This window comes from Gorilla gorilla, chromosome 8, assembly GCF_029281585.2.
Source record: "Gorilla gorilla gorilla isolate KB3781 chromosome 8, NHGRI_mGorGor1-v2.1_pri, whole genome shotgun sequence".
Taxonomy (NCBI): Eukaryota; Metazoa; Chordata; class Mammalia; order Primates; family Hominidae; genus Gorilla; species Gorilla gorilla.
The window spans coordinates 59,303,959-59,329,848 of record NC_073232.2 but is presented as its reverse complement, the minus strand read 5'-3'; the positions used below and the strand labels follow the sequence as shown (position 1 = coordinate 59,329,848).

Genomic DNA, 25,890 nt, shown 5'->3' with positions numbered 1-25,890 from the left:
ATCAGCCTGGGCAACATGAGATCCCATCTCTACAAAAAATAGAATAAAATTAGCAAGAAATGGTGGCATGTGGTCTGTATTTCTACCACTTAGGGGGCTGAGAAGGTAGGATGACTTGAGCTCAGGAGGTCAAGGCTGCAGTGAGCCATGATCATACCATCGCACACCAGCCTGGTTGAGATTCTGTTTAAAAAGAAAAAAAATCAAATAATCCACTTTAAAAAATGTTTAATTTCAATAGCATTAGGTGTACAAGTGGTTTTCCATTACATGAATGAATTGTATAGTGGTGAAGTCCAGGATTTTAGTGCACCCATCACCTGGGTAGTGTACCTTGTACACAAAAGACAGTTTTTCATCTCTTACCGACTGCTATCTACCCCCATTCTGAGTCTCCAGTGTCCATTATATCACTCTGTATGCCTTTGCATTACCATATCTTAGCTCCCACTTATAAGTGAGAACATGTGATATTTGGTTTTCAATTTCTGAGTTACTTCACTTAGAATAATGGCCTCTGGTTCCTTCCAAGTTGCTGCAAAAGATATTATTTTGTTAATTTCTGTGGCTAAGTAGTATTCCATGGTGTATATATACAAATCACATTTCTTTCATCCACTCATCGGTTCAGCACTTAAGGTGACTCCATATATTTGCAATTGTGAACTGTTTTACTATAAACATATGCATGCAGGTGTCTTTTTTATATAGTGATTTCAAATAACCCACTTTACCTTATTAATTTTCTCAATTTTTTCATTAGTCTCCATTTTGTTTATAATTTCTCTAATTTTTATTTCCTTCCTCCTGCTAGCATTTGATTTTAGTTTGTTCTTTTTCTAGTTTCCTAAGTTTTAAAGTTAGGTTGTTGATTTATAATCTTTCTTGTTTTTTAAAGTAAGCATTTATAGCTCTAAATTTATTCCTTAGCACTGCTTTTGCTTCATCCCTTGTTTTTTTATGTTGTGTTTTAATTTCCCTTTGTCTCTAAGTATTTTCTGACTTCCCTTTTGATTTATTCTTTGACTCATTGGTTAAGAGTGTGGTTTCATTTCCACATATTTGTGAATTTTCTAGTTTGCTTTCTGTCTCTGATTTCTAACTTCATCTTGTTGTGCTCAGAGAGGTAACTTTGTGTGATATAAATATCTTTGAAAATCTATTTAGATTTAATTTGTAGGCTAATTTATTGTCTATCCTGTAAAATGTTCCGTGTGCAATCAAGAAGAATGCGTATTCTGTGGCTGTTGGGTACAGGACTCTGTATATGTCTACTAGATCTAGTTAAGTTATTATGTTGTTTCAGTACAGCATTTCCTTACTTATCTTCTGTCTGGTTGTTCTATCCACTACTGAAAGCAGGATATTGAAGTCCCCAACTATTATTGTAAAACCATCTATTGTTTTCAGTTTTGTCTGTTTTTGTTTCATATATTTTCATAATCTGCTATTAGGTGCATAAATGTTTATAATTATTATATCATCTTGCTCTATTATTCTTGCTGTACTTAATAATATATAATGTCCTTTTTCTCTTGTATACTGTTTTGATTGAAAGACTAATTTTTCTGATATTAATATAGGCACCCTACACTTTTGGTTACTACTTACATGGAATATATTTTCCCATCACTTGACTTTAAACTTACTTGTGTCTTTGAATCAAAAGGAGGTCTTTTGTAGACAACATAAAGTTGGATCATGATTTTTTGTTTTTTTTAAATCAATTCTGTCAATCTCTATTTTAGACTGGAAAGTTAAGTCCATTTACACGTATAGCAATTACTAATAATAGAAACTTACTCGTGTCATCTTGCTATTTGTTTTCTACATGACATAATTTTTGTCCCTCGTTTCCTGCATTACAGTCCTTTTCTCCATTAGTTGATTTTTGTCCCAAATGCTTTTGTTTGATTCTCCTTTCCCTTTTTGTATAGTCTGTAAGTATTTTATTTACCATATGAATTAAATTTGACATCCTAAAGTTATAACACTCTAATTTGAATTTATAGTAGCTTAACTTCAATGACATTAAAAAAACTGTGGCCGAGCGCAGTGTTTCACGCCTGTTATCCCAGCACTTTGGGAAGTCAAGGCGGGCAGATCACCTGAGGTCAGGAGTTCAAGACCAGCCTGACCAACATGGAAAAACCCTGTCTCTACTAAAAATACAAAAACTTAGTTGGGTGTGGTGGCACATGTCTGTAATCCCAGCTACTCGGGAGGCTGAGGCAGGAGAATCTCTCTTGAACCAGGGAGGTGGAGGTTGCAGTGAGCCAAGATTGCGCCATTGCACTCCAGCCTGGGCAACTAGGCAAAAAATTCTGTCTCAAAAAAAAAAAACAAAAAAAAAAACCTCTGTTCCTTGACAGTTCTGTCCCCACCCCTTCATTTTTTTATGTCATAAAATTACATCTCTATATCTTGTATGTCTCAAAACAAACTAATCATTGATTTTTCAATGAATTCATCTCTTATATTGTGTAGAAAAAAATGTGAAGTTACATCCTGGATTGAAGACTGAGAATGCTGGCCAAAAATTCCTAGTTTTTAATTGACATTTGTAATCTTATGTAAAATACATTTTACAAAATTCATAAGCTTTCATCTATTTTTGAATTATTTTATTCAAATTTAAATAGACTCTTCAATGTTTTCATTATTCTTCAGCTCTGTTTTCTCTCCATTATTATTAACACTCATGAGCAGAGAAAGTAACATAAATTAGCATATGTATGAAAATGTGAAATAGAGAAATTTTTGAAGAAATGAAAGATAATGGCATTGTATCTTTGAATAGCATATGGAAATGTTATATAAATAGCAATGCACGTTAGACATTTATAAACAATAATGATTTTCAGTTATGTGTAAATTATAAGCCAATAAGAGAGAATATTAACAAAAAGAAAGTTTTTAGGCCATTAGTCAATAGTATTATCTTTTTATCTTAAGTAAACTGAGTATTTATAGAATTTTGCTTGCTTTTTGAAATCATTTCAGGTATATTTTATTCTTTACTTCTCATGTCATGATCACTGAAATAGAGAAGACACTCCTTCCCTATTGAGGTTGAAGTTGCTCTTCACTGCTCTTTTCCTTCCCTGTTTTATTACATTTTAGCAAAGGTGGGTTTTTTCTTTAAGGTTCTCATATCTCTTTTTATTAAAAACTTGTACCATGTTCTTCTAGGACTGAATCAAAGGATATTTGAGCTGTATCTTGTAATGTTACACTCCAAAGATCCTTCCTGCCAGCAATTCCCTCCAGGAAAACGCCCAGAGATGTGATCTATTTTACCTTCAGGGTAAAGTTTGCAGACAACCTATACCATTTTCTGAAAGACTTGGGTATACACATTTGTTTAAAAGTCTAATTCTGTTGTCTTAAGTTCTAATAATTTATCCTCATGCGTCCTTTGCTATTTCTGTAGAGGATTTCTGGTAACCTAATTCAAAATGTTTCAGGTGGATATGCTTCTAAGTTATTTCCTGTTCTGTTTATACTATGATACCTAGATTCAAAATTTAATAACTATCTGATTATAGAATCATAAAGAGTTAGATATATAAGGGCCTTTAGAAATAATTTATTTCAACAGTCTCATTTTATAGTTTCGACTGAGTCTCAAATATATTAGTGTTGGTTATCTATAAGCCCATGTTTCTCAAAAGCCAATTTGCTACTCTCTGCCCTAAAATGTGCTGACTTCAGTATAAAATGCTGACTTTATTCATGGAAAGAGAGTTGTGCGTGTATTAATCATTAATTTTAATGGTGCAATCATACATACTCACTCAAAGTTGAAAACATGGAAGAGATCCCTTGGCTGGAAAACAAGTAATGTCAGCTCTTACTGTACAAACTGTCGTGTTCTACTGTCATGAATTTATATAGGATAGCTCTCAAGGCATTTATATTTCAAAATTTCCTTTGCATCCTTAGGGGTCCTCGATTGTAAGAAAAACATATAAACCTTAGATTTTAACAGAAGAAAAATGTAGTGGTAAACAAAAGGCACTTGATGAGAATATGAGTGTGTGTGTGTGTGTGTGTGTGTGTGTGTGTGTGTGTGTGTGTGTGTGTGTGTATGTGTTTGATTTTTGTTCCTAGTGGTGGCAGCCGGGGAAAGTGTTTAAGGAAGACATAAGCTAAGACTACCCTTAATGTTAACATTCAAATATTATTTTTCAAGTCGTACACATGGCTTTTGACAGGTCATGTTATGCACCATTCACGGAAAAATGTATAAAATGCTGTTTGTACTCACCAGATTACATACGACAGCACCATGTAGTAGGTTTGAAACACCTATTAACTTATGTATTAAAAAATGGAAGTACAGATTTTTAAAACTACTGACTTTGTAAGATAAAAAGAAAATAAAAAAGACAGTATAAAGAAGTAGAGTATAATAGGACTATATAACTCTACTGAATGCTTACTTGCTAATGGATGTTTTCTTGGATGACAACTTTCTTCCTGTGATGCAGCTAAGCAGAATACTGGGTCTTGAGACACACTTCTACAATTGAGTAGCTCTGGTTAATCACACAATGTAATAGAATGTGGTCACAGGATGCTAAGGAAAGGGAACACAAGTGAATGAATTTACCTGAAGAAAGCTAATTAGAGAACACAAAGAGGTAGCAGTTGTGTTAATAACACAAAGGTAAAAGTAATTCAAGAGAGAGTGATGTCAACAAGATGTTTGACTAAGAAAGTCTGGGCCCTTATCTCCCTCACTTAAACATTATAACACAAACAACCTGTAAGACTGAATTAAAAAAACCTAGAAAACCTGAATAGATATATAACTAGTAGGTTAATTGAATCAATAAGCAAAATTTTCCAACAAAAAACATTCCAGGATCAGACGGCTTCACTAGTAAATTTTGCCAAACATTTAAAGAATTAACAACAACCATTCTCAAACTCCACCAAAAAAAATTAAAGATGTGGGAACACTCTCTAACTTATTTTATGAGGCTAGCAATACCATGATATCAAAGGCAGACAAAGACATTAAAAGAAACAAAATACAAAATTACAAACCAATATTCCTTATGAATATTGATACAAAAATCCTCAACAAAATACTAGCAAATCAAATTCAAGAGCATATTAAGAGGATTATTCACAATTATTTAATGAAATTTACTCCTAGGGTACAGGACAGGTCAACAAATAAAATCAATCAATGAAACACACCACATTAACAGAATGAAAGAAACTCACATGGTTATCTCAATTGATGAAGAAAGACAGAATTATTTCTTATCTATTGACAGAATTCAGTACAATACACTTTCATGACAAAAACACTCAACAAACTAAAAATTGAAGAAGACTACCTCACACAATAAAGGCCACATATCAAAAGCATTTAGTTAACATCATCCTCAGTGCTGAAAGATGAATAGCTTTTCCTCTAAGATCACAGACAAGGCAAGGATGCCACTGCTTCTATTAAATAAAATTTTGAAAGACCTAGCCAGAGCAATTAGGCAAGAAAAATAAATACAACCCTTTCAAATTGAAAAAGAAGAAAGATAATTATCTTCGATCCCAGGTGGCATGATCTCATATGTAGAAAACCCAAGAAATTCCACAAGGGAAAAAAATTAGAACTAATAAAATGGATTCAGCAAAGTTGCAGGATACAAAAATCAAACTCCCAAAACAGTGTTATTTCTATACACTAACAATGCATAATTTAAAAAGGAAATTAAGAAAAGAATTCCATTTACAATGGCATCAAAAAGAATAAAATACTTAGGAATAAGCTTAACCAAAAAGGCAAAAGACTGGTACATTGAAAACTACAAAAACCTGCCAAAAGAAATTAAAGATACAAGTGGAAAGACATCCCATGTTTATGGACTAGAAAATAATATTTTTAGGATGTCAACACTATCCTAAGTAATCTACATATTCAATGCAATCCCTACCAAAATGACAATTGCATTACATAAAATAAAAACATAAAAATTCATCCTAAAATTTGTATGAAATCTCAGTGTACCCCAAATAGACAAAATAGTCTTGAAAAAGAAGAAAAAAAATCAAAGGACTCATACTTCCTTATTTTAAAAATTACTACAAAGTTACAGTAATCAGGGTCAAGTATATTGGCTAATGTCTGTAACCCCAGCCCTTTGGGAGTTACAGACATTAAAAAAGGTGGAGGATTACTTGAGGCTAAGAGTTCACGACCAGCCTGGGCAACATAGTGAGATCTTGTCTCTATAAAATAATTTTAAAAATAGCTGAGTGTGGATGCATGTGCATGTGCCAGTAGTCTAGCTACTTGGGAGGCTGAGGCAAGAGGACTGCTTGAGCCTAGGATGTTCAGGTTGGAGTGAGCCAAGATCTTGCAACTGCATTCCAGCCTGGGTGACAGAGTAAGACCTCATCGCCAAAAAAAAAAAAAAAAAAAAAAAGAAAAGAAAAGAAGCTACAATCAGAAGAGCATGCTATTAAAGGCAGACATCTTAATCAATGAAAAGAAAAATACAGACCACAGGGGGAAAAAAACAAAAAACCTTTGCATATATGGCCAAATTATTTTCGACAAAAGCATTAAAACCATTCAATGAGGAAGGGATTTGTCTTTTCAACAGATGGTACTAGGAGAAGTGAATATTTACATGCAAAATAATTAACTCTTACCTTATGCCATATGCAAAAATTAACTCAAAAATGGATCAAAGACCTAAATTTAAGAAATAAAACAGGATACTTTTGGAAGAATACATAGAGGGAAACTTTATTGCATTTGATTTTGCAAAGAGTTATTCGGTATTACACTAAAAGTAAGGCAACAAAAGAAAAATGTAGACATATTAAGCTTCTTCAAAATTTAAAAATTTTGTTTATTAATGATGTAATTAATGAAGTCAATAGATAACCCACAGAAGGGGAGAAAGTATTTACTGTCATATGTTTAATAAAATATTAATATTCAGAATATATATAGAAATCCTACAACTGAAAAACAAAAACAAACTCAATGAAAATATGAGCAAAGGACTTGAACAGATTTTTTTTCAAGAAATGAACATCACTTATGGAAAAGGAAATGCAAATCAAAACCACAACGAGGTATCACTTCACACCCATTAGGCTTATTATTATCAAAATAACAAAAAATAACAAGTGTTGATGAGAATGTGGATTTATTGCAATTCTTGTACATTTCTGGTGGGAATCTAAAATGGTACCTCCACTGTAGACAATAGTATTAAATTTAGAATTTCCATATGATCCAGCAATTTCACTTTGGAGCATATACTCAAAATAATTCAAAGCAGGGACTCACACAGATATTTGTATACCATAGGCACAGCAGCACCAAAAGGTGGAGGAAAGGCTAAACAAAATGTGATATATACACACAATATTATTTTTAACCTTAAAAAATAAGGAAATTCTGTGACATGCTACAACATGGACAAACCTTGAGGACATAATGCTAAATGAAATAATTTAGGCACAAAAAAACCAAGCATTGTATGATTCTACTTCTATAAGATACCTAGAACAGTCAAATTCCTAAAAATTGGATGGTAGTTGCCAGTGCCTAGAGGAGAAAGGAATGATGTGCTATGTTTAATGTGTATGAAGTTTCAATTTGTGAAGATGATCATAGTTCTGGGGCTGAATGGTGATGACTGCTCTACAACAATGTGAATGCACATAATGCCACTGAACTGTGCACTTAAAAATAGTTAAAATGTAAGTTTTGGTAATATTTTGTTCAAATATATAAATATATACCAAATATATTTCTGCAATAAAAAATGTATCTATATCTTTTAGAATGTCACACCGTTGTTGGGAATGAGACACCCTTACTCATTTGGAGATCACTGTGAAAGCCCCATCCATCTATCCTTATACATTTCCAGTTTTGAATGTATCCTGACAGAGTGCCTGATGAATTCAGTCCATGCCACTGACATATAGGTTAAAAAGTATAAGAAGAACAAACATCATCATACATTGCAAAGAAATAACTTTTGGATACCTATTATGCAATAGCTGCTGTATTTGGCAGTAATAATAAATAGAAAAAGAAGACAAAGTTTTAGCACTAAATTAGAAATGTAAATAATACTTACAATAAAATTTGGTGAGTGCTAAACAGATTGTATGCTCAGGTGCAGTGGAAATCTTGACACTCTGTCCTGAGATATGCTGAAGACAATTGATAAATACATTTTTTTTAAGGATTTGTCAAAGTGATAAAATATATTTTGTATTTTTAAGATAAACATTATAAAGTTGTGATAGTTTCCCTATCTATAAAACATCTTCTGATTGCTGATACATATCTATCCCATTAAATTGTTATAAAAACAACTAATGAAAATAATGGATATGTACATTATCAATTAGGAAGAGATACAATCAAAACATTTCTTATCAAAAGGTTTTTTTGCAATGCACTGCTAACTGTTATTGCTATGGCAACTCAATTATCTTGAAATATTCAGATTACACTGAAACATCATACTATTGAAAATCAACGTTTTCACTTTTATTATTTATCATACTTTTAATATAAAAATAACACTTGTTTGAGATTCATTTGTTCAATTTTTCTAAAAGATAATATTAGAAAATATTGTCTATAGGTAAACAGAGTATTCAAGAACGAGTTTAGGGAAAAAAATAAGGAAAACCATCCCCAAACCTCACCATCCTATACAGAAATTTGAAATTTGAAAGCAAGTAAAAGTAAATCACTGTAGAGTCTTTAATATAAACTTTACATTTCATACATGAAAGCTTCAAGAGGAGGACCCAAAACAACAACATTGAATCATAATACTACAAGTTTTTTTTTTAAAACAAATTTTAGAACCATTTATGATGGTTCACTCACCTTCTCATAGGTTCTTCAAGGTGCAGGAAACTGACAAACAGGTAAGAGATAGTCATGCAAGTGATATGAGAAGAAACAAGGGGTGGCACAAATGCTGATATAAATGTGTATAATTAAATGACTCATAGCAGGAAAAATGCAGCAACTGAGTAAACACATTTCCCAAAGAAACTACAAGAACAAAATATTCTAAACTCACAGTGACAATTAGAAGTTTCACTGATTTACATACTGGTTGAAGCTGAGCATATTATAAACCTACCAAACAAAACTTTTATCTGGTCAGGGATCAAAGAATTCATTAGTCATGGTAAGACTCATGTTAAGAGAGTTTATAAACATTGAGTATCCTTCAAAATGATTCAAACTGTTTAGTCTTCCTAAGAACATAAGTATATTTTGACATACCATATATTTTAAACCATAAATAGCTCAGCAATCAATTTCTCAAATCAGATATGTCTTGGGGTTTAAGCACAGAATATTTGAGATTGAAGGAATAGTGAGTAAAGCACTATATGGTAACACACTTTTGCATCTTTGATGTGGGAAATGGAGAATTTAATACAACTAGCATCCGTTCCTTTGACAAAAATCCCTCTTAAAGTGGAAATTCCAGTTTAAAATTTTGTGTGCCTACAATTTTTTTTATACTGAAGATAAAGATCTTTCAAAGAGTAGCTTTTCCTAGCCCAACACATGTTTAATTATTATCAACAATAGTTGAAGAGATTTTCCTGAAATATTGGCTTAGGGAAATCAGGATAGTGTTCAGAACGTTTAGACTCTCTGATATCACAACCTCAATATTTCAGTGACTTCATATAATCATAATGTTGTTTTTTGTTTCCCACGCCTCACTCAGAGTAATCCAACACAGTTATCCTTACTTAAACCATTTTCTTCCAAGTGACAAGGATCCAGGCTCTCTACATTTTGTGACTCTACCTTCCTCATGCTCCTCAGTGTCCTGTCCATTTAGTCAGTAGACAGAAAAAGAATGGAAGACGGGGTGTGGGAGGATTTCATGAGCTGTAGTTGAAAGTGGTATATATCATTTCTTCCCACACTCTTTTAGCTATAATCCAGTCATATGGCTTCATTTAATCCCAAAGGAGGATAGGGACTGTCACTGAGCTTTGTGTTTGGTGAACAGCCAGTAAATTGGGCAATTTATCTCTTCATAGATAAGGATTTCTATTTTCTGAGTTTATTTCTTGTGAGAACAAAACAAGATTTTATACTCACTTTATCGAACATTATCTGCTTTTCAGGCCTGTGTGTGTGAGCGTGAGCATGTATGAGTTTAATAAAAATATTACTTTGCCAAAACACTCTAAAGCAGAAGTTTGTTTTCATTCTACCATTACTATCTTTTCGGCATCATCTTTCTGCCTCAGGGTGCACATCTTTTTTGACTTCAGATTTAGGCCAGAACACAGTGCTCCCATCACTACATCACACCCGGTTCTTCCTAGTATAACAGTACTTTAAACTCCTTTCTAGATGTCCAGTCCTTTTCAGAACGTACATGTCTGTTGTTGCATAGTTTTAAGTATCATCTTGTGACTTGCTAATATGCTAAAGCCTTAATGAGAAATAGGATAAAGTTTCTCAGAAAATGGTCCCTAAATCCACTACATCAGAATCACCTGAGGTATTTGTTAACTTTTGAAAATCTAAACCAGGAATTGAGACTTGCAATCTCCTAGAGATGACTGAAACCTGCGTTTAAAAAACCACTTCCAAGTGGCTCTATTGCACATCAAATTTTAAGAGCTAAAAGCTCAGTGGTACTATCTTCCAAGATAACACATTTCGATTATTACAGTGACCTTCATTTAATTTCATATAACCACATAACAAATGTTATATAGACTTCAACTGAGATCAAATAAAACAAGTACACTGTTCTCCTCACAAAACTTTAATATTATTCAACTAAGACAAACACCCAAGAGACAAACATCTCTTGAATTCAAAGACAGCACGAAATATGAATGCTGCTCCTAATACAAAATTTAAAAATGAACCAGGCTGTCATTTAGATTCTTTACAAATAAACAGGAAACTCAGATAAAAAAATAGCAAACGGCTGATAGCAATCAGAAGTGCAACTAAGTTAGATGAGTTTCCTGTAGCTTCCAGGTGTCTTTATAATTGAAATAAATGACTCCTTAAAAAAAAAGCAAAATAAATTAAATTATGAAGAGAAGGATGCCTGACAACAGTTTAGAATATGTGTAAATGCATATATATTTTTAATGCATTTGACACTTCAAGATACCTAGCTAGATAAACCAAACCAGGTCATCAGCTTTATACTACGTTTACAAGATAAAAATTAAGTTAATATTTTTAACAGAAAGTATTATTTTATTGTAAAGTACTTTAATAAAGATGTTTTTCTTAACACCTTTCTTATTGGAAACTAAGTTTTCTAGAGATACATAAAATGCAATGCAAAGGCCCAAATCATTTCATTATTTAAATATAAAACAAAAGGTATGCCTCGAGGGGCATGGAACCCCATGGTTTCAGTTTGTCCTATACAAAATATATACAGTACGTAATGATGATTGTTAGAATTACCTGAATATTTATTAGCCCTTCCTTTTTGTTGTGATAACATTTCTTTTACTACTTCTACTCTTTCATATCAACACCACCACAGCTGCCACCACACCAAGAGTTAGATTTAACTAGTTAGTTCCTGAAAATTCTTGAGATGAGGGTAGACACAGGAGTGAAGTGGGTAAAAGAGAAAACCTCTTCTTATACCAATGAAACTTTTTATAAATCAAATACAATTTTTATTACTTCCTCAAAAGAATTAGCGCACCCTGCTGCTAGTGCCAAGGATGACATAGGTACCTAATGTACAGTACGTTTTCTCTTTAAATTCCAAGAATCTCTGAATACTGTTGAACATAATTGTTAAAATTCATGTTATTAAGAGTCTTGTTGAAAAAGTGTGATTTTGCTAATTAATGTGAAATAGATTACTATTCTTTAATACAAATATTTTGTATTATTCTTTATTAATACAAACATTTAATACAAATTCACTATGGATGAGTTTTTTTTCTCCATATTTGAAATTCTTGGTCTCTGAAACCTTGATAAGGAGGCTGTTACTCAGGCACAAGTGATTCTGCATTGCTGAAAATGCTTTCCAATGTTCTTAGGAAGTCATGAGTCTTTAGTGATTAATATACCAAAGAGCACTGAGCTGTGGGATGGGTGGTTCATCACTTTCCAGTAGGTGTGTTTTTATTTTGATTACTAACTGTGACCATCCAGGAATACTAGCGCCATTTAACTACTTTGGGAATTATTTTGGTGGCTAGAATGTACAGCTATTCATAATTATGGTAATTATATTTTTAAGTAGTGACTTATTTTTAAGTAGAGGCATTTAAGCATTTAGAAATAGAAGCTCCATTCTGGTGCCACTCCAATGTTGCTTTAGTGTATCTAATTGCCTAAATGGATTTCAGCTCTTTAGCTGCTGTCATTATAGCAAGTCCCAATAATAAGCAATGGTTACTCAGGGAAATGTGTTTACTTCGAGAGGATGGAAGCATTTGCACTGCTTTCTAAATGTGAATTCTGCCCAGAACTCATAAATGTGCTCATCGATGGTGTGACTTCTTTGATAGCTCTATTTCAATATACTAAATTGCACCTGGAGATTATTTGACAAAGTAGGAAGGAAAACTTCAACAGGTTTCCATGGCTTCAGGGTGAAGACTTTGAATCCCTATAGCCATCAGGGTAAAGATAAAAAGCCCTTGTGAACTCACTATTCCCATTTCCTCCTTTCTATCCTCTGCTCCAAACTTTGCTTGGCCACTTGCATTCCTGATTCTATCAGTCTCTCACTTCCTTTATTTCACTTACGTTTCCCCTGCTTAGTATTACAGATTATCCTTGGTGCTGTCAAAACATCCTGCTTCTTAGTCTTTGAAAATAATATAATAAACATTGTTTTAATAGAATTATTTTTCATAATTTTTTTTCTTTCCTGACTCCAAATTTAAACTCAAAGAAGGTAGGACTATTGAGTTTTTTCTTTGTTTTTTTTTTTTTTTTTGTGAGATGGAGTCTTACTCTGTCGCCCAGGCTGGAGTGCAGTGGCGTGATCTCGGCTCACTGCAAGCTCTGATCCCGGGTTCACACCATTCTCCTGCCTCAGCCTCTCGAGTAGCTGGGACCACAGGCATCCGCCACCTCCCCTGGCTAATTTTTTGTATTTTTAGTAGAGACGGGGTTTCACTGTGGTCTCGATCTCCTGACCTCGTGATCTGCCCGCCTCGGCCTCCCAAAGTGCTGGGATTACAGGCGTAAGCCACCGCGCCCAGCAGAGTTTTTTCTTTTTAAAAGATTCTTAGAACTTACGTTCAGCACAGAGCTGACATTCAATAAATGTTTGATGAAATCTGCCTCTGGATAATTTCATCTATTTGAAGCTAAGCTTAAGGGGCAGCTTTTTGTAAAATATTCCTTAATACTATACAATGAGCATTTCGTAAATAAGTATATTTAATGTTGAAGGTACTGGTGTATGTTCATTTGTGGATGCAAAGATGTTATGTCCCTGTGTACAGGAATTAGGAGAGCAAGTGGTTAATGGCAGGGTCTGAATCTGAAAAATACCATAATATCCTTCAAGTAGTCACTTCTTCCATCTTATTTCCATTCTCCCTGGCTATGTTATGTATGTATACATGTATAAAGACATACTGAGAGACAAGACTAGCTGGATTTCCTAGGCCGACTAAGAATTCTTAAGCCTAGCTGGGGAAGGTGACCGCACCGCCCTTTAAGTACGGGGCTTGTAACTCAGCTCACACCCAACCAATCAGGTAGTAAAGAGAGCTCACTAAAATACCAATTAGGCTAATAACAGGAGATAAAGAAATAATCAAATCATCTATCACCTGAGAGCATAGGGGGAGGAACAATGATTGGGATATAAACCCCAGGCATTCCAGCTGGGAGTGGGCAGCCCCCTTGGGGTCCCCTCACATTGTATAGGAGCTCTGTTTTCACTCTATTAAATCTTGCAACTGCACCCTCTTCTGGTCCGTGTTTGTTCTGGCTCGAGCTGAGCTTTCGCACACTGTTCTACCACTGCTGAATGCCACTGTCACAGACCTGCCGCTAACTTATACCCCACCGGATACGGCAGGGTGTCCGTTGCCCTCCTGATCCACCGAGGCATCCATTGCTGCTCCCTATCGGGCTAAAGGCTCGCCATTGTTCCTACACAGCTAAATGCCCGGGTTCGTCCTAATCAACCTGAATACTAGTCGCTGGGTTCCACGGTTCTCTTCCGTGACCCACGGCTTCTAATAGAGTTATAACACTTACCACATGCCCCAAGGTTCCATTCCTTGGAATCCGTGAAGCCAAGGACCCCAGGTCAGAGAACAAAAAGCTCCCCGCCACCATCTTGGGAGCTTGAAGAACAAAGACCCGCCTGTAACATTACCACATACACAGACATGTTCTATATTTTTACGATTGAATTTCCCTAGTGAATTTATCATTTCTTTCCTTTTCCTCTTATTTCCCTGTTGAAAACATACTGAAACAAAGTTACACTTTGTGATTATTAACATTAGAATTTTCAAGCTAGAAATCCATGTATCTTCCCTCACAGTCTATTATCTTTATGAAGTAACAGAATGAAACCACCAGAGATAATGCTATATTTCAGTAAATAAATTATTTCAAATTACTTTTATCCAACCCTCATACAAATGGAGACTGTGGATACACTTCTATCCCCAAAGAGAAGTAATTTTCCTCAAATGCCTGTATAAAAAATGAATTATTGTTCAATGATTAGTTATATAAGGATGAATATTTAATATCACTGCTTTTTAACTAGACTAATAAAATCGACATTTACTGTTTGGTTATTAAGATTAGACCCAGTTTTACAATAAAATTTCATATATTGGATAACCTGGAGAATCTACAGAATATTTTAAACAATAATTCATTTTTCCAGAAAACAAATTATTTCACTTCATGTTATTTTTTATAGTACATACAAACAGAACAAATATGTTTGCACTAAATTATATTTTTTATGGTTTATTTATTTTAAACATTTTAGTGATAACCTTATCTTTCTAATAGTCCTATCACTTTCTGAAAGCATGATCCTGAATTTCCTCTAGTTTTATCAATCATAAAACATGATTTTAGGCATATAGTAATCTACCCACTTAAACAATCAACTTCTACATTTGGGTATAATTACTACATAATGCATGATGAAATGAATTATACACACCTTGGGTAGTGTGTTTCCTAAAGTCCGTCTGACAATTTAAAATTTAGAAATGCATACAAACATGGCATCCAAAATCCAGTCTCTGTATATTACAGAGGTCTATGAAGATTAAGGTTTTTTGCTTTTTCATAATTTTGTTAAGTTATAAATTTGAGGACATAACGAATTTATGACAGTTTTAAATTGGCCTCAAAACAATCTAGGATAGTCAGGGTTTCAAGAGCAAATTTTATCAGTGGGGCATGTTTGTTAATTAATGAATTACAAACCCAAACAGGAAGTTCCTCAGAGCCCAATGTTCTATCTATAAAAAGGGTCATTGAAAAACTGGACTGGGAATCATAATGAAATAAAATTATTTAATTTCACATTCTATTCATATCTCAGAACTTGTACATAAAAGAGAGAAAGAGGCTCAAAGAAGAGACATAAACATTCAATACAAGTTATAGAAATTCTGTAAGACAAGAATGAGGTGTATTAACCTCAGAAAGGCTCTAAAATAGGAGAAAATTAACATTGTGTGTAAATAGTTACGGCATTTTCAGAGTTAGCAGAAACTTCTCAGATGTTATCACTAACACGCTTTGTAGATATTTTATTCCCTTTTGGAAAAACAAGCTCATAAAAACAATACTTCAATAAAATATATACGCCTAGTATTGTATGATGTACTGGTAGCACAGGGAAGAAAGCCATTTATTTTTAGAGATATTCAAAACCCTCACTGATCACCACTGCTGCAAAAAGTACAAGTTTAGCACTATAAGAGTTAAAAAGCAGCGGAAAATGCCCATCTTGTTATGGCAGGGGAGAGTATTAGAAATGAAACCTTAGTTTTATAAATTTCGAAACTGTACAGACAGAATGTGCAGTATTAGCTTTGCCAACACTATCTGAGATAATAAGAATATTTACCTGATAGAATAAGTCACATAAATTTAGAAGATCTTAATAATTTTAGGAGGGTACTTTGAACGAGTTTTATCTCTCTCATGCTGTTTTTTAGAAACTGATCCTAGCAACCGGTTAGATAAAAATGATCAGAAATACTGAATGCAATGTGTTAAATGATTTTCAATGTTTAGAACTCTGTTAGAAAAAAATAACATTTTGGAAAAAGTAGATGCAAAAGAAGTCATAATATAGAGGTAAAATTTTTTGGGGGTGTTACCTCTGTGAAATCTCACACAAACTTCCAAGACACACTTAAAAATTTGGAATACCTCCTTATGCATTGTGTTCCTTTTTCATTTTTGGCAACCATTTACATTTTCACCAATGTTTGTGGATCTACCCTCTATCAGGATTTTTCTTGAACTTGTGGGTTTAGTGATGAACAAAAATGATAAAATCTCTTCCCTGTAAGAACATATATAATGACTATGCATATACATAAGCCTATATGTAACTAATAAATTTTAAGGAACAATATTCAGAGGTGTGATACCATTTGAAGCAAATGGAATAAAAGAAGTAACAGTAAGATTACAAAATTTGGTGCATTAAAAATAACAGAAAATTATCTTAAATCCATTGAGGAACTAAACACTATTACAAATACATTTGAGAGGCAAGGGCAACAAAGGAAACCTCCTTGATTTAAAATAAAATCAATACTAAAATTATAATCTATTTAGAAATAATCAATAGCCTATGTATTAAAATATATGAATTATTCTCAGAGTGGTGGTCAAATAAAAATGTAAATATGTAAATGCGTTTGTTGGACTATAAGAAAGAACATATGTATTATCAAATATTAATTTTTAAAAATCCTACAAATATTAAAAATTAGAGCAGAAGGGAATAATAAAGACAAAAAATAATTAAAAGAATGTATTAAAAGCAACATTAAAGAAAATAATGCCAATACCTGTGTTTTTGAAAGACATATAAAGTAGAAAAAAAGCCTTTGGGAAATACTAATAAGAAAGAAAATAAACAACAGGAATGAAAAATGGGATAGCACACAAATATAAAAAACATTAAAAACACTCATTTTAACATTTCTAAGAGTTATACAGGTAATGCCCACAAGCTATTGACAGAAGTTAACACAAATTCTCTCAATTTTGTATCAGGCCATAACGGTAAAATTTAGGAAAAATAGGCGGCTCAAAGTAAAACTACATGAACTACATTAAGCAGGGAGTATGAGAGATAGGCCAATAAAGTTATATATTATGAACCTTTCCAAAAAAGATAATGAAGTGTCCATATATTAAGATAATAAAAAATAAGCTCGTATGTATACCTACTATGTAGTCAAATACATCAAGAATTAAAAAAAAAAATTAAAAAGCTCAAAATGTAAGCCAGAAGAAAATATTCAAAAGCAGTAGTAAATTGAGATCTAATACAACTTATTGAAATGAAAATCAAAGATCAAAAATTAAGAAACTGATGAAAAAACAATAGCTTGGCTATATAAAGTTAAAATAGAAAAAGCATCTAGAATGCAATCTCAAGAGAAAGAGCAACGGTAACTACAAAAGAAAGTTTGCATGACATGAAGAAAAAAGTTAGAAAATTTGATTGATGTCTAATTGGCATTTTAGAATAAGCTAATACAAAAGAGGTAAGAGTGTTTTTTAAACAGATAAACTGAAAATATTCCAGAATTGTTGAAAGAGTGGCAATTTAGAAAGCTCAATTATTTGCAAGCAGAATGAATGAATAAATAAGTAAACCAGAGTCCCAAACTATTCACAATATAGTAAAACTATAGAGCACTAAATACAGGTGTTATAAGCACTAACTGGGTAAAAAAATGCATAGGAAGGGCTTTTAAACTGACAGTTGACTTCTCACCATCAAGGATCAAAATCAGATGACCAGAGAATCAGTGAGTTAATCTTCCATGTGTTAAGTCAAACTGCCTACCAAGCATTCTCTACATAATAAAAACATTTCTCAAGAATAAGGATAAAATAAAAATATTTTCATAGTAAAATTTAAAACATTATACAGTCTGCAAACTCTAAGGGAAATTCTGAGACATTTATTTCAGATGGAAAAAGTATTCCACATGAAAGCTCTGAAATGTAAAAATAATGTGGGCAAAAATAGTAAATAAATTAGTAATAAAGCATTGACTGTATAAAATAATTTAAAAAATTAATTTATGAGAACACAAACAGGCTAGAAGTAATAAACTGGACAAAAATACCTTAATAGTTTAGAGTGGGATGATCTATCAATGGTTACAGCTGTTTAGGCTTCATTTATTAAGAAAAGGATGAAGAGTCTTTAATTCTTTAATTAACTTGAGACATTGCTAACTATGAAAGCTAAACTAGCAGGTCTAAATTAGACCTTCTAAACAAACAAACAACAAAAAGCATGAAGAAACAATAAAAAATAAAATTAAAAGGCATGAAAGGGATAAATAAAAAGCCAAGAGAAAGCAAATAAAAAATTGACACAACTAGAAAATCATAAAGACAAATGTGACAAGAGTTTTTTTTTTTTTTATAAATAACCCTTTAAATGCTGTATACAAGTGGTAAACATAAAGAAAGGTTGAAACTAAAAAAGAATGGAAATTCAAGAGAAAGGATGTCAAGCAAAGGGTAACCAAAAGAATTGACAAAGTTATATTAATATTAAAACTATTAGTTTTCGAGGTTAAACACATTAGCCTATAGATGAAGCAGGCTACCACACAAAGAGTTCAGTTCAGAAGAAAAATATAAATGTAAATTCACATATACCTTAATAAAGTAGCTGCAAAGTATGTAAGAAAATGGAACTATAAAGACAAATGAACAAATCCACTATCATAGTTGGAGATTTGAACACACCTCTCAGGTGATAGACAACAAAAAATTAAGTATATAAGATATAAATTGAAACAAAAATTGCAAACATAATCTAATAGAAAATACTACACACAATCTAAAATGCATTCTTTCCAAACCTATGTCAAACATTAAAAAAGATGACATCACTCTTTATCAGTAAAAAAGATAATTCACTCACCAAATTTCAAAGTTAAATAGATGATATTCTCCAACCAAATTAAACTTAGATTATCTTCTCACAATCAATAGAAGACCAAATTATTTTTCAAAGAAATTTATGAATCAATGAAATAATTATAACAGAATATAGGAAATGCTATGAATTGAATGATTGTGAAAATAAAGGAAGTCAGAAGAAATGTATAACCTTAAATATTTGAGAAAACAAATAAAGATCCAAATACATGAGTTGATCATCTGATAAAAGTAAGAGTTGGCAAAAAAGGTACATCTTCTCCATCCAAAAACAGAAAGTAGGAAAGATCAAGGTATCACTAGAGGTCAGTGAAACAAAACATACAATAGTGGATGACAAAAGCCAACCTCTGAATCTTTGAAAAGAATATAATAAATGAACATCTGAAACCAGTGATTGAGAAATGTTTTAGATAAGGCACAAAAAGATACCAAGAATGTTAACACTAGGCTGTACATCCTAAAACAGTCAGATGAGCTCACTGTTATAATTCTGGTTCACCGCAAGAACCTTAGCACAAAGAAAGGACTCAACAAACATTTGGATCCATGAATAAAATTTGGATTAGTGAATAAATTATCTTCCCACATATAACCACCTGCCTAAAACATTCTCCTCCTCCTTGAATTAAATTCACCATGTCTGCATCATAGGGGGAAGCAACCCCTGAGGCCCAAGGCCAGTACCCCCTCCCCATCTGCACACCCTGTGTTCAAACCAGTCCCAGCTCCTGTCATGTTATTGGCTTCTGAGTATCTGTATTAATAGTTGTTCCTGCCAGCATATGAAGATGAACAAATACACAACTGAGAGAGATCCAGGGATTTTAATCCACAGATGCCAGAGCTTGCTGGGATGTAGTCAGAAATCAAGCTGAACTCAGGAGTTCACAGTCTTTCCTGTAATGATGGTTGGGAGGTGAGGGAAGTCAGAGGCCTGGGGAAGAAGACAGGGGTTAGCTCTGGGTGGGCTAAGCATGGGAATGAGGTGTAACATAAGCTCTTTCCTGTTCCCACCATCCATCTGCTCCATGGGTAGCAGAGCTCAGATGCAGAGAGAGGTAAACCAGGCTTTCCCTCCTTCCACACTTGCAGTCCAGGGACACCAAAGCCTGAGTTGGGTCTGACCTTTTCTAGGATCTTTCTCCATGCTGCTGTCTTCCAGGAAGTCATGGCAAATTTGCATCTCCAGCAGGTTGTAGACCGACAGCCTTGGAGAAATACAGTATAGACAGTGGGTAAGGCCAATCTCCCAGCTTCTGTCTCCACCTGCCTGCCCATGCCCACCTGTTCCATCTCTCATTTACCTTGAAGGACACACCAGGGTCTCTCCCCATGGTGTCTCCTGTACTCTGCTCCTGGGGTCGAGTCGGCTGCTGGGGTTTATCATCTGGAAGATTCTCTGCCTCAGCCTCAGCCTCAGCCTCAGGGAACAACAGCTTACCCTGCAGGGTATACAGAAGCTGGAGGAAGGTCTGATACCTGCAAAGAGGAGGTAAGTGTGAAGGAAAGGAATCTCAGCTGGACCATTCTGAATCTGCAGCCCATGCTCCCGAACTTACCTCTGCAGCTTCTCCCGCTCCTGTTCTGCCTGCTGCTTCAGGTTTCCAAGTTTCTGAAACACCCCCTCAAGCTCCTGCTGAGTCCCTGTCTTACGCTCCCTCACCTCTGCAGAAACCTCCGCCAGATGCTGCAGATGCTTCTCCTGCCAGGAGTGAGCATGCAGACATTATGCATCAGATGTTGAAGTCTTAGAAACTCCCTCCAACCCCTCCAGCCTACACCCAGCTCAGGGCTCAGGCTCAACGATGAAAAGAGGGACTCTATTCACTTCAGGGTGGAGTAGGGGCCTAGAGAAAAGGAAAGATCAGAATGAGCTGTTCTAGGGTGAGGCATTCTTGGGGGGAAGGGGCACAAAGGTGATAACACTTATTTAACTTGCTATGTGCCAGGTACTATTTTAAAGTCCTTGCTGTAATGATCATTTAATCATCTTAATAACTCTCTAGAGTAGGTGGTATTATTGCCTTCATTTTAAATAAAGAAACAGAAAGTTAGGTGACCTGCCCAAGGTCATGCAGTGGTAAGTGGTGACACTGAGATTCAAGCCCATGTTGGTATTTATATTATAGTGCCTCAAAGGAGGAAGCAAAACGGTTTTCTAGACAGGGAACACAGCCGATACAATGGCATGGTGGTGGGAAGGGATATTCTCCTAGGGGGATGAACCTACCTGTTGTAGCTGCCACTGGTTCTGGACTGCTCTGCGTTTCTCCATGGCCATTTGTTTCTACAGACAAGCAAGGGAGAAAGACCAAGAGAAGTCTATTTTTTCTGGCTAGAATTTTGGGAGATTGCAAGCTGGCACAACTCAGCTTGCTCACTCTTTCCTTCTTCCTTTCTAACTGCCCTTCCCTCCCTGTACTCAAGACCCCTGGGTGTACCTTGGCCTGGAGCTGCTCAAAGGCTTCCTGGAGTTGTGTCCGTTTCCTCTGGGCTTCCTCCATCTGAGTCAGGGCCTTGGTGAGGCCAATTTTGATGGCCTCTACGTGCTCCCTGTAGGTGGCCTTCAGCTCTTTCCATTGTTCCTTAGCTGCAATTGCCTTCTGTCCTGAGATGAGCCACCAGGAATGAGATCATGAGTGAGGGTGGCCTGCTAGCCTGCCTCCCTGCAACACTGGGCCTCCTTCCCATCAGCCAAATGGGAGACCTAACTGAAATCCTCCTTCCTTCCCCACTCAGGTCAGCTGCTACTACAATCCCCTGCCTACTCACGGCTCGTGTCTTCAGAAGCCAAGGGGTCGAGACCCTTAGCAGTGTCCTCCTGAGCCAGGATGTTCTGCAGGAAATCCGCTACCTGAAGCTGGCTGCAGAGCAGCTTGTCTTTCTTCTGAGAGTCCTGCTCAGAGGGAGGGCAGAGACAGGGAACATCCTTACCTCCTTACAGGTTTCCTTAAGTCTGCTCTCTGCCAATGCTGCCCTGTATCTCAGTAAGAGAGCCAGGACCAGACCCTGGCTTCTGAAAGGTTCGCTCTCATCTTGTACATACCACCACAAACTCAACCAGGATCTTGGCTGGCAGTTCTGCCTCCTCCTGCAGGCCTACAGGTTCCAGGATGCCTGCCACCTCAGCCAGGACCCTGGAGGGGCAAGGAAACACAGGAAATTGCAGTTTCTTGTGGTGCTAGTTCTACAGTTCGTGTGTGTACACAAACAAATGTGGATGTGTATATCAGTATATATAGTATTGAGAGTCTTGCCTTGACCAGAGTTTACACAAGGGCCTGAAGGGTCCACAGCCTGCAACCAGGAATGGCGTGCATGGAGGGCACACGGTGGTAATACGTGCCAAAAGGAAAATCAGCAGGGCTAGTGGATAAGGAGTTTGAGAAAAGAGCTGAAATTTTAAATAGGGAGTGTCTCACTGAAGAGAAATCATTTGAGTTAAGATGTGAAGGAAGCCAGGGAGATATGCAAGGAAGGGGAAGAATGCTGGGCCTTGGGATCCCTCCTGGCGCTGAGCACCAGCCTTGGGGCAGAGTCTTGGAATAGCTGAGAAAGGACTCAGGGCAGAGGGCTGGATGCCTCGGTCTACTCTAGGGTTTTTCATTATTAGGGACTGGAGCAGTCTACGAAGGGGCAGGGATGGGGATGAGAAGTGACTGGGAATGTGTCGTGTTGGGACAAGAAGACAGAAGTGAAACCGTCTCCTAGAGCACATCCTGTGGATTATGTGGATGTGAGGAGCGGCGAACGGTCCCCCAAAGGCTGTACTCCTGGAGCAGGCAACAGACACCTCAGGAACCTAAGATGGGACTGCGGTGAGGATCACTTCACGGCAGGGTCGAACCTCAACAGCTGTACAGGGTCGAGGGCACCAATCATTACACATAGGGGCCCACAAGTTCCTCCCAGGCCCGGCCCCAGCTGCCACTTAGCCGCAAACACTTACTCTAGGGCTGCAGCTTCCGCCTCTGTCTCCGCTGCCTTCATCTTTCCAGGCGCCGAGTTCAGCTGCCTTCCCACAATCCCTAAGATTACTTTGAAGTCACAGTCGACTTCGCGCCGGGGCAGGCGATTGGCTGCAGAGGTTAGCGGGCGGGCATCAAGGACCATTGTGCGCTCTAATTGGCAGGCGCGGATTCGCACGTTGGCGTGCCTCGCTGCTTGGCGCAAGCGCGGTTATGGCTAGGCGCGCACGGGCTCTGCGCCTGCGTGCTAGTCCGTACGCGGTGCCAGAGACTGTAAGTGGGCTTCAGCTCGGCCGCGCGCCTGTGGAAGTTCTTTCTCTACTCGGAAAAGGGAAAGCATTTCCTTGAGTTTGCGTTTTAAGGGAAACTTACAGCATTGACACTTTATTTAAAATATTCACTACTGCTGTAGAAAAAAAAGAAACCCCGAAAAACAGTGGGGCTGCTTCTAAGACGCTGGGAATCAGTAAAGAATAGTGATCCGGGAGATACAGGAAGCAAATGATCTGAGCTCAAAAAGCGAGCTGCTTTCAAAGATATTTGTATTTTATAGATGCGATGCAGGAGAGTGAACTCAAGCAGAGCCCAGCGGATTGCCTGCGTTGGCAAAATAGAACAGATATTCTGGGGAGACCAAGGTAGGTAATGTTCTTTGCAGAGTACAGGAGAAAGATAACTGCTGAGAGAGAACTTGGTATTCATTCAGCTGAGTACTGAGCAGTATGTGTCTCAAGAAACTAGCTAAAAGATTTTTAAAGATACCAGGACATGGCCGGTCGCGGTGGCTCACGTCTGTAATCCCAGCACTTCGGGAGTCTGAGGCAGGTGAATTACGAGGTCAGGAGTTCGAGACCAGCCTGGCCAACATGGTGAAACCCCCGTCTCTACTAAAAGTACAAAAAAAAATTAGTTGGGCGTGGTGGTGGGCGCTTATAATCCCAGCTATTCGGGAGGCTGAGGCAGGAGAATTGCTTGAACCAGGGAGGCTGAGGTTGCAGTTACCCGAAATTGCGCCACTGCACTACAGCCCTGGTGACAGTGCGAGACTCCGTCTCACACACACACAAAAATATATATATATAAATATAAATATATATATAAATATATATAAAAATATAAATATATATAAATATATATAAATATATATATAAATACATATATAAATATAAATATATATAAATATATATAAATATAAATATATATATATATATATATATGTATATGGACATTACAGAGGGTCAGAAATAGTCTCTATTTCCACTAACCAGGCTGGAAAACTTCATAGTCCGTAGGACACTGGACAGAGTCCACACAAAAAAAGTCTTGATTTGATAGTTGTTTACTAATTATTTAGTAGGCAGTAATTAGTGCTAGCTGATCAGTGCTGTAGTGCCATCTAACTCTTAAAAGTAAGACCCAAATGGATCAAACTTAACAAACCATGACAGATGACAAGACCAAACTTCAGCAGTATTTATAGAAATAGAAAAATGTTCACCAAAGGTGCAATTTACATATGTCATAGAAAGAAAAATTACCAAGCTTGCAAAAAGAAAAAAAAAAACATATAATGAGGAGAAAAATCAATTGCTGATCAGAACTGAAGTAATGTTAGAATCAACAGGCAAGGACATTAAAACAGTTATTGTAACTATATCCCATATCTTCAAAAAGATATCTGAACTATAATGAAAAAGGTAAGTGGTGCTAAGGATGTAAAGAAAGTGGAATTCTCATGTTGATGGAAATGTAAACTGGTGCATAGGCTTTGAACGTAGGGTTACCATATGAGTCACAATTTCATTCCTAGTTATATATCCAAGACAAATAAAAACATGGGGACAGAAAAGTACACAAACCTCTATAGCAGCATTATTCACAAAAGCTGAAAGGTAAAAACAACCCAAAGGCCCATTAGCTGGTGAGTGAAAATGCATACTTTCATTCAATGAAGTATTAATCAGTAATAAAGAGAACTTTATTACATGCTAAATAATGGTTACTACATGCTAAAATATGAATGAACCTTGAAAATATACTAAGTGAAAGAAGCTAATTACAAAAGACCACATAATATATTATTTCATTTATGTGAAATGTCTAGATTTGACAAATCTATAGCAACAGAAAGTAAATTTATATAGTGCTTGTCCAGGGCTGGGGATTGGTGGGAATAAGAGGTTGAGAGAATATGGGGAGGGACTGCAAATGGATATAGTGTTTCTTTTAAAGGGATAAATAAAATGTTCTACACTTCGATTATGGTGAAGGTTGTACAATTCTATACAGAAAGCCACTAAATTTACACTTTACTGCTGTCATAAAAGCTGTTAAAAACAGCCCTGAGGGGATTAAGTTTCTACAAATAATCAAATAAAAAATAACGCTACTCAGTTAACATCGTTATTGAAAGCTTGTGAGACCTTGAGCAGAATGCAAAACCTTGACCCAGTGAAACTGTCTTAAAATCTTGACTTATAGAAACTGTGAGATAATAAATGTGTTTTTTAAGATTCTAAATTGTGATAATTTGTTATATAGCAATAGAAAACTATTATAAACTTCTAAAACAAAGAATTGTAGGTAACAAATCAATAAAGGAGATAAAATATAAACAACTAATCCAAAAGAAGGCAGAAAAAGTGAAGACGAACAAAGAAAAAAATGAAGAGAATAAAAAACAAATAGCAAAATGATAGGTATAAGCCTAAGCATATG

At 35.7% G+C, this 25,890-nt stretch overlaps 1 protein-coding gene and 1 long non-coding RNA gene across 10 annotated transcripts in view; one reads left to right on the top strand and one right to left on the bottom strand.

Moving 5' to 3' along the window:
• Nucleotides 1-15,542: 15,542 nt before the first annotated feature.
• On the bottom strand, nt 15,543-23,381 carry ZWINT (ZW10 interacting kinetochore protein). Of its 5 annotated transcripts, none has more exons than XM_004049434.5 (9): nt 23,154-23,381; nt 22,251-22,341; nt 21,977-22,100; nt 21,646-21,812; nt 21,435-21,491; nt 20,764-20,906; nt 20,509-20,683; nt 20,330-20,412; nt 15,543-20,138 (listed from the first exon to the last, which is right to left on the bottom strand). In XM_004049434.5, the coding sequence occupies exons 1-8, from the start codon at nt 23,315-23,317 to the stop codon at nt 20,371-20,373; spliced, it is 963 nt and encodes a 320-aa protein (XP_004049482.5). In that variant the 5' UTR covers nt 23,318-23,381; the 3' UTR covers nt 15,543-20,138; nt 20,330-20,370. The 5 variants fall into 5 exon arrangements, with proteins under 5 accessions (XP_004049482.5, XP_018891091.4, XP_018891090.4 ...); XM_019035546.4 differs by having other exon boundaries at nt 15,543-20,101; XM_019035545.4 differs by having other exon boundaries at nt 20,509-20,646; nt 23,154-23,249.
• Nucleotides 23,355-25,890, top strand: part of LOC129525161 (uncharacterized) — a 314,405-nt gene continuing 311,869 nt past the window's right edge. For 2 of the 5 annotated variants that reach the window (XR_010135209.1, XR_008669270.2), the window contains exons 1-2: nt 23,355-23,445; nt 23,726-23,810. This is a non-coding gene — a long non-coding RNA (uncharacterized lncRNA). Of the gene's footprint in view, nt 23,811-25,890 lie in introns of all 5 variants that reach the window. The other 3 variants (XR_008669272.2, XR_010135208.1, XR_010135210.1) reach the window with 3 other exon arrangements.